Genomic DNA, 8,530 nt, shown 5'->3' with positions numbered 1-8,530 from the left:
ATTGCATCAAGCAAAGTTCATATCCATGAGCAGAAATACTGTGCACCAGTCAAACAAAGCAAGATCCATAAAGACATGGATAAGTGAGTTTGCCTTATTTTTCTACATATATTTTGGAGAAATTTTGTGTCTTGGAGTTTTTACCTTTTTAAGTAGTCTATATATTTATGCATTGTCTGCAATTTGGTCAGAATTTCTTTAGAAACATTTAATAAACAATAATGGAAGAAAACATTTAATTTGTTACCAATTGTAAGGTTTTAACATTTATTGCACAGTTGTCAGAATCAGAGGCTTTTTATTTTGAACACCTAGGAGTAAAAGAAAATAAGACTATTATCCAAAGCAGATCTCCATTTTTTATTCTAAAAAGAACAGCTGGAAACCAATTGGTTGCTGCTCCCAACAGACTTTTCTGTTATTCTTTTATAAAACAAATTAGCCAGATTGTTTAGTGTACAGCCATATGTATTAGTACAGTGGCAGTTCTAGAAGTGTTGTATAAAATCCATCAGTACATCTTGAACTCCTGGCATGGCAAAAGCTAACGGTGTCAATATGTTGTGCCCCGAAATGAGTAATCTGGATATTGTTGTAAACCTCTGGTAGGAAACGGAGGCTGGGATTTTTACTGGCCAAACTTCTAGGTACTTTAGCTATGGTCAGATGGAAGCTGGAGGGAGTTGGTGGATCTATGACTACTAAGCCATTGCTGCGAAACCTTTGGTTTAGATTTTCCACAAAGCTTGACAGTCCTGGTACAAACATGGGTGCCAAATAGAGCACACGTGAATGAAAATCTTTCAGTCCATCGAAGCTTAAAATGAAGCTTGGAGAAAGGATCCTCTGAATTTCAGTCCTAATTTCTTGAAGGACAGTATGAACAATTTCCATTTCATCTGAAGTGACCAAATGCAAAAGGCACAATGTTAAATGAAGTTCTGGCAGAGGAGTAAGGAATGGTGCTATTTCTGTGTTATGTTTTATCAGAACATCTTGTACCTCTTTTACAGTGCTTCTCACTTCTTCGCTGCTAATACGGACTGCTATAAAGTGAGTAGGCCTTACTTTTTTAGTGCTTTGTTTCTGCAAATGATAATCTTGGGTACTATTCTCGCAGTCTTCTTCTTCATCCGACAAATCAAGGGCCACTTGTTTCATCTCTTCCTTATCATTCTGTTCTGTTTGTACCAGAGTTTCGTGCTGTGCAATTACGTCTAAGATTGTCAATCCGCTTCCTGTTGAACCAAACACATTATCTGTGCGATTCGTTTTGTCCCAGACCACCAGTTCTTGATATTTAAAGTACTGGATGCGGTGTTTAGGTATGGCAAGGACATCTATCCCAGCTGAAGCTAAATCTTCCCAACAAAACTCTGAGAATGGTTTTTCAATTACCCCCACAAATCTATCAAGATAACCAATTAAAAAATGCTCCTTGGGTAAATGTGGGTCCCATTGGATTCTGGAGATGACATCACTGGCTGTCTTCATAGGAGGCTTTTTTCCTATTCGTTTACTGTGGCTCTTGTCTTTGCTTACGTTGTCTTTATTAGCAGTAGGTTGTTCAGAAGCATCAGATGCAGCGATATGAGTGTTTCGGCATCTGTCGCCAAATCTACATGTTCCTGCAAGAAAAAATTGGCATACTGTGTCATCAGATGACTCCTTTTCAGGTTCTTCTGTTTCATTCTGTGAGGTCTCTTCTTCCATTTTGGCATCAGCATCACAATCACTTCCCTCCATTTTTAGTGAAGGTCTCTAAAAAACAAGACAAAATAAAAACACAAAAATTAAAGCCCAAATTAGGACTGTAACATCGCAAATAAATTCTGGTCAAATATGAGTATTTTCTTTTTAAAGGAAAATGAAACATTATACTAAAAAATTGTTAAAGCCAGCCCAACATTTTATTGGAATTTTTTTTTTTTTTTTTAAGATTTTGGTAGCATGTAAAAGAACCGAAGACGTTTTCATTGCCAGCAACTTAGTTCCAAAATTTGGGCCACGTTAGCTGAAAGAAATTTTTTTTGGCTGCTAGCAGGGTGCTTTTAACCCCCACTAGCGTCCGAAGAAAGGGTTAAAAGCGCCGTCATGCGTTCACGTCAATGGGCAGGGGCATTTTGAAAGCGTCGCTCCCAAACCGCCCCAAAGACGCTGCTTGCATGACTTTTTCTAACGTCCTGCACATGCACCGCCCCAGTGTGAAAGCACTGGGATGGCATGGAAGGCGTTTTTCAGGCACTTTACAGGTGCTATTTTTAGTGCTAAAACGCCTTCAGTGTGAAAGGGGTCTTAGTTAGGTTGAGTCCAGGCAGGAGGAGAGCAGAGGAATTACCCTCTTTTTGTCAGGCCTCTCTCTTCTGTCCCCTGACACCACAGGCCCAACTTTAAACACTTTATTCAAATCAAAATGTAATGGCTTAACTTCCTAGATAAACTGTCCCACACACCCACTGCATATACAGAGCTCTGAATATATGGATCCGTATGGCACTAGTAGCTTCAGTCTTTTTGAAGAAAAGATAAAACTGTGTGTCTTCAGCTAGCCACTTTCGTTGGTGCAATTCAACTCCTGAATAGCAGGGCCAAATAACACATCATGCCCTGATGATGAAGTGAAGAAGGCAGGATCTTTCTCAGCAAGGTGAAAGGACAATGGTGTCTGTATACAGTGTCCCTGGAAATGGATGGCCTTATCCTTTAGCCCTGTGGTACTACAAGTGTCAGCAAGATGACTATCAGCAATGATGTCTGTATACAGTGTCCATTTAACTTCTGTGGTGCAATGTCCCTGTTTCCTGCAAATGGGCAAAAGCCCCTCTCCCAACCCTGCGGTCAAGGCCCAAACGAACGTCCTGGAACAGTAGGCTCTCCTGGCAACCCAACTAGTCAGCTCACACTTCACCAACAGGATCCCCCTCTCTCAGGCTGGATGTCCTGACTGCCGGAGTAGGCCTGAATCAAAATGGAGTCTCTCCTTTCCTGCCCTTAGAACATGCTGGTCTTTTGTAGTTCCATACAGTTAAATCCAAATGTGAAACTTAAGTCCTGGAACTGCAATTCCCTTTATGCTTTGCTCCCTGATGGAAATCACTCTGCTTAAAGGATGTGATGACAGAGTCTTAGCTGGCACTAGAGGGAAACAGTGTCATTGCAACAATGTTTCAGTGTCTTTTGATACTGCAAGTAAGATAGCCTGCTCCCTGCTACATACTAATACATCTAAGGCCCCGTACAGACGACCGAACATGTCTGCTGAAAAAGGTCCGCGGACCAGTTTCAGCAGACATGTTCGGTCGTCTGTACAGCCGAGCGGACAGGATTCCAGCATACATTTGCCCGCCGGACCTTTTTCCAGTGGGCAAATATTTCCAAACTTGTTTAGAAACAGCCCACTGGAATCCTGTCCGCTCGGACATGTTCGGTCGTCTGTACAGATCTACCGTACATGTCCGAGCGGCCGCCATCCCTCGCATGCGTCGAATGACTTCAACGCATGCGTGGAAGCATTGAACTGGCAGGGCCGCGCACGTCGCTGCGTCATCGTCGCCGCGTATCGAGTACGCGCGGATTTCTGTATGATGGTGAGTACAGCCATCATACAGAAATCCCCGGGCAGACATGTACGCTGAAAACGGTCCGGCGGACCGTTTTCATCGTACATGTTTGCCCGTGTGTACAAGGCCTTACACTCCCCTCAAAACAAACTGTCAATACTGCTGTCTGAAGGTGTTTCTGTCTCCTTCATCCAGAGTGGGGGCACGCTAATACAGAAGCTGTGTTACTGGCCAGATCACCATGGTGAAAACACAGGGAAAAAGCCAAAGAAAATAAAACAAATGTAGCCACCATATCTAATGATTGGTAAGCTGCAATTTACTACATTTTGGTTTGGGGTTTAATACCGCTTTAAGATCATTTTGTAGGTAGGAGAAAGCATTTTCTTAGCCACCCCTCCTCCATTTATCAGTGATCAGACTACTGTACATTATTATAATGTTGTAGCAAGCCACGATGTGAGAGGCTGCAGCAGGGGGTTGGTCTGTGTCAGACATTTGTGCACAAAGTATAGAATTGCACTGAAGCAGATGGTGGTCCTGGATAATACCCAAATAAAGAGGGCTCATTCACTCTGCAGAGAAGAGTGGATACATTCTTTGACAAAGGTGTACTGTAATCTTTGTAAAAACTTTATGGCAAACTACACTAACCGGTCATTCAGCCTAGGTTCGCATTGCAGCGATTTGGCATGTGATTTAACACCTCAAATCGCATGCCAAATCGGCGGCTGTTGACGACAATGGCACCGTCCAGTGCGACTCCGACTTTGCAGGACTGCACCGATTCCCAAAAGTAGTTCCTGTACTACTTTTGGCAACTTTGGAGTTTGATTTGTATAGACATCTGTGCAGCAACCACTTTAATTACACAGACTCTGTGGCTGATTAATGTGGTAAATAAACTCACTAAAGCTGGCCATACACCGTACAATTTTCTTGACATTTAGCTTCAACTACCATATTTATCGGGGTATTGCGCGCTCCGGCGTATAGGGCGCACCCCTAATTTTGGCCCGTTTTTCCTGTAAAAAAAACATTTTATTACATTTTACTACTTACAGGTTTGGTGTCTTGCCCGGCGTCCATCGGCGGCCTTGTCCGGTCCGGCGTCCATCTGCGGCCTTGGTGGTGTCCTCCCGGCTTCTCCCGCGCTGTCTTCATGTCGAATCCCCGCTTCCTGCGCTCAGTATGAAGCCTCCGCCGACGTATTCCGAGCGCAGTACACTCGGGTATATTCGGCCAGGCTCGGCTTCTCATGCATAAACGTCACAGAGCATGACTACGAGTGAAGCCGAGCCTGGCCGAATGTACCCGAGTGTACTGCGCTCGGTATATGTTGGCGCAGGCATTCAAACACGGCGCGGGTATCGGCGTATATTGCGCACCCACGATTTTGCCCTGATTTTCAGGGCAAAAAAGTGCGCGATATACGCCGATAAATACAGTATGATTGCATACATATTGAAAATGTTTAGGTTTGACCACCTATTATAAGGTTTTGGCATAAAGGAAAGTTGTACAAGAGAATTGAATAATGTAAGGACAGCCTTAGTGCCTCACCTGCATTAAATTAGAATCAGAACCTGTTTAATTAATGTGTTCAGGTTTAAAGAGATGAGGTGGCAAACCTACTACATAGTTGTTGGTAGATCCAAGGCTGGGTTCACATGGTCACCCCTAATACTGATGCGGCTCCCAGCAGGGGTCCGGTGTGTCCCTGTTCGATTTCAGCCCAAATTTTTGGCTGAACTTGGACCTGAAAAGGACCAAAAGACGCACAGGACCCCTGTGCAAATTCACACCGGAGCCGCAGCGGAGATATGTGAACCGACTCCATACAGCAGGGGGTCTCCAAACTGCGGCCCGAGGGCCAGATGTGGCCCTTTGCCAGCCATTCCGGCCCTTGGGGCACAATTCCTCTCACTGACATGAGGCACTATTCCTCCCATTGACACCAACAATGGGGCACTATATTATCCACTGATACCAATGATGGGATACTACTCCTCCTACTAATAGGGGGAATACTCCTCTTCCTATTGACCACCAACCCTGAGGCCATATATGTTCTCACTGATGCCAGGCCCGTGACATTTTCTTCCCTTGCTGGCCCCAATCCGGCCCTCCTAAAGTCTGAAGGGCAATAAAGTGGCCCTTTGTTTGAAAAATTTGGAGACCCCACGCCATAGAGAACCAGTCAAAATCTCCTGTTCTCCGCATCCAATTCGCAATGTTGTGAACCCAGCCTCAAGGACAACGAGACTGTAAGGTGTATGGTGAGCCCAGGGGCACCTTTAAGATCACCATTTCTGTCATGTTGATATCATCTATCATTTCATAACAACAACCCTTTTTAAAACTCACCAGGAGCCACTGATTTAGAGAGATTTCTGAAGCTTCCTCCTGTGCTTCTTCCCCACACCTTCTGATCTGATACTTTGTACTGGAGTTGAAGTCACTGTGACTCACCTATTTACTGCGCTGTACGTCACATGGTCCTTAGTTACCAAACAAAACATTGTGCACAGACAACCAGGAAGTACTATGGCTCTGTGATCAGAATGACGGCTAAACCCCACCTTTCCCTGCAATGTCATCTGGGATGGGTGATGTACAAAGTTCTTCCACAAGAGGGCAGGCACCTTCTTACTTCTCACTGTGTCAGTCCCAGTACAGCCGTATGCTTTTTATGTCAGTAAAAAAATATTTTTTAAGGATTTGAACCTTCTTCTGCTTGTTGCTTGGCTGTCTCTGGCTTTAATGCTTTTCACGGTCGCTGACTATGAACAAGCATACAATAACCAGTTTGGTGAGGTGAAGTCAGAACTCCAATCGACTGTACATTGTTGTTCTGGGTCAGCGCCTAACTTCCCCCCCCCCCCAGAAAATAGATTAGTAAAGCATACAGCCTTACGTTTTTTTCAGGTTCCCTTGCCCACTCTGTCAATAACCGTATTTGTATGCATTACGAATGAGTTGAACGTATCTCAGCAAAAATGTGATACATTCAGCTGCTGAATCCAATCCCCATTGAAGTCATTGGGAGCCGAATCTGCCAAATCAAGTATCCTTATCTTAAAGGCTAATATGCCTAAGTTATTGCTAAAAAGAGCATGGGGGGCTAACACTGCTCTGGGGGGCATGTACCAATACACTTTATTTTTTTAACACCCTTTTACAGGAATCTATGACTTTAATAATGCCTAACGTAAACCATTAATAATACCAAATTCCTTTAACCACTTCCCGCCCTCCCACCCGGATTCACATACAGCGGCGCATAGTTATACCGGCGTAGCGTATCGAATATACGCTACGCCGACGTAATGCAGAGCGGCGAGCACAGTATTCACAAAGCACTTGCTCCCAACGTTGCGTAACGTAAATTCGTAGGCGTAAGCCAGCCTAATTCAAAGTAGGTGGAAGTGGGCGTGATCCATTTAAATGAAGCGTGACCCCATGCAAATGATGGGCCGAACGAACGGCGCATGCGCCGTCCCGTGGACGCATCCCAGTGCGCATGCTCAGAATCACGTCGAAAATACTCCCTAAGATACGCCGAATCACTGCCTACGACGTGAACGTAACATACGCCCAGCCCTATTCACGTACTACGTAAACGACGTAAAAAACGACGGCTGTGTTCCCTGGTGCAGCCATTTGCATTGAGGGTGTTGACTTACACCTGCTATATGAGTTGTAACTTTACGCCGGACGTACGACTTAGGTAAACCGCGTATATTAATGCGCCGGACGCAAGTACGTTCGTGAATCGGCGTATCTCACTCATTTGCCTATTTGAATCGTAAATCAATGGGAGCGCCCCTTGCGGCCAGCGTAAATATGCGCCCAAGATACGACAGCGTAGGAAACTTACGTCGGTCGGAAGAAGCCTATTTTCAGGCGTATCTAGTTCTGTGGGCACGGCGCACAGATACGACGGCGCACATTTACACATTTACACTTACGTCGGCATAAGTGCTTTGTGAATCCGGGCCATTATTTTTTAACACCCTTTTACAGGAATCTATGACTTTATTAATGCCTAACGTAAACCATTAATAATACGAAATTCCTTTAACCACTTCCTCTCTATAGTAAAAAGACGGTGGGCAGGATGCACTCTCGTTCTGGGGCGGCGTCGTATGACGTGCAATGCGGGAACCCACAGTGGATTTGCACAAGTGTGAACCGAGCCCAAACACTTGGGGCCAGATTCACAAATGAGATACGACGGCGTTTCTCCTGATACGCCGTCGTATGTCTGTTTCTATCTATGCGGCTGATTCATAGAATCAGTTACGCATAGATAGCCAGAAGATCCGACAGGTGTAATTGTTTTACACTGTCGGATCTTAGGATGCAGTACCGCGGCCGCCGCTGGGGGGAGTTTGCGTCGTAAACCAGTGTCGGGTATGCAAATTAGGAGTTACGGCGGATCCACGACGGTTTTTCGCGTTCGCTACGTCGCCGCTAGTCTAGTTTCCCGTCGCAAAGTTACACTTTTTTTTTGGTGCCTTAACTTTAGTCAGCAAGTGTATTGCTGTCTAAAGTATGGCCGTCGTTCCCGCATCGAAATTTAAAAATCAACGTCGTTTGCGTAAGCCGTCCGGGAATACGGAATACGCTACGCGCGTCGCCGTTCAAAAAAATTATGTCACGGCGCGCAAAGCACGGCGGGAGTTCAGAAACGGAGCATGCGCGGTAGGTCCGGCGCGGGAGCGCTCCTAATTTAAATGGCACATGCCCATTTAAATTGGCACGCCATACGCCGGAGACCGCCGGTGTAGGTTTTCATTTATAGTGCTTGGTGAATCAGGCACTTGCGATGAAAAATTGCGGCGGTGTAACGTATCTAGGATACGTTACGCCGCCGCGATTCTACGTGAATCTGGCCCATGGTTCAAGGGCAGCACAGTATTTATAACATTATTAAAGTGTTTACCTGTTTTAAGTTGGCAGTCCTT

General features: G+C 45.1%; 1 protein-coding gene across 2 annotated transcripts; it reads right to left on the bottom strand.

Moving 5' to 3' along the window:
* Positions 1-253: 253 nt before the first annotated feature.
* Positions 254-6,130, bottom strand: LENG9 (leukocyte receptor cluster member 9). 2 transcript variants are annotated; one of them, XM_040325779.1, is made up of 2 exons: positions 6,033-6,130; positions 254-1,761 (listed from the first exon to the last, which is right to left on the bottom strand). In XM_040325779.1, the coding sequence occupies exon 2, from the start codon at positions 1,744-1,746 to the stop codon at positions 472-474; it is 1,275 nt and encodes a 424-aa protein (XP_040181713.1). In that variant the 5' UTR covers positions 1,747-1,761; positions 6,033-6,130; the 3' UTR covers positions 254-471. The 2 variants fall into 2 exon arrangements, with proteins under 2 accessions (XP_040181713.1, XP_040181712.1); XM_040325778.1 differs by lacking the exon at positions 6,033-6,130 and adding an exon at positions 5,928-6,026.
* Positions 6,131-8,530: the final 2,400 nt, after the last annotated feature.

The sequence above is a fragment of the Rana temporaria genome, chromosome 10 (assembly GCF_905171775.1).
Source record: "Rana temporaria chromosome 10, aRanTem1.1, whole genome shotgun sequence".
Lineage (NCBI taxonomy): Eukaryota > Metazoa > Chordata > Amphibia > Anura > Ranidae > Rana > Rana temporaria.
The sequence above is the reverse complement of the archived record's forward strand: the minus strand, read 5'-3'. Positions and strand labels throughout refer to the sequence as shown.

Coding starts and splice junctions, on each gene's coding strand:
- LENG9 (XM_040325779.1), bottom strand. CDS start 1,746: ATGGAGGGAAGTGATTGTGATGCTGATGCCAAAATGGAAGAAGAGACC.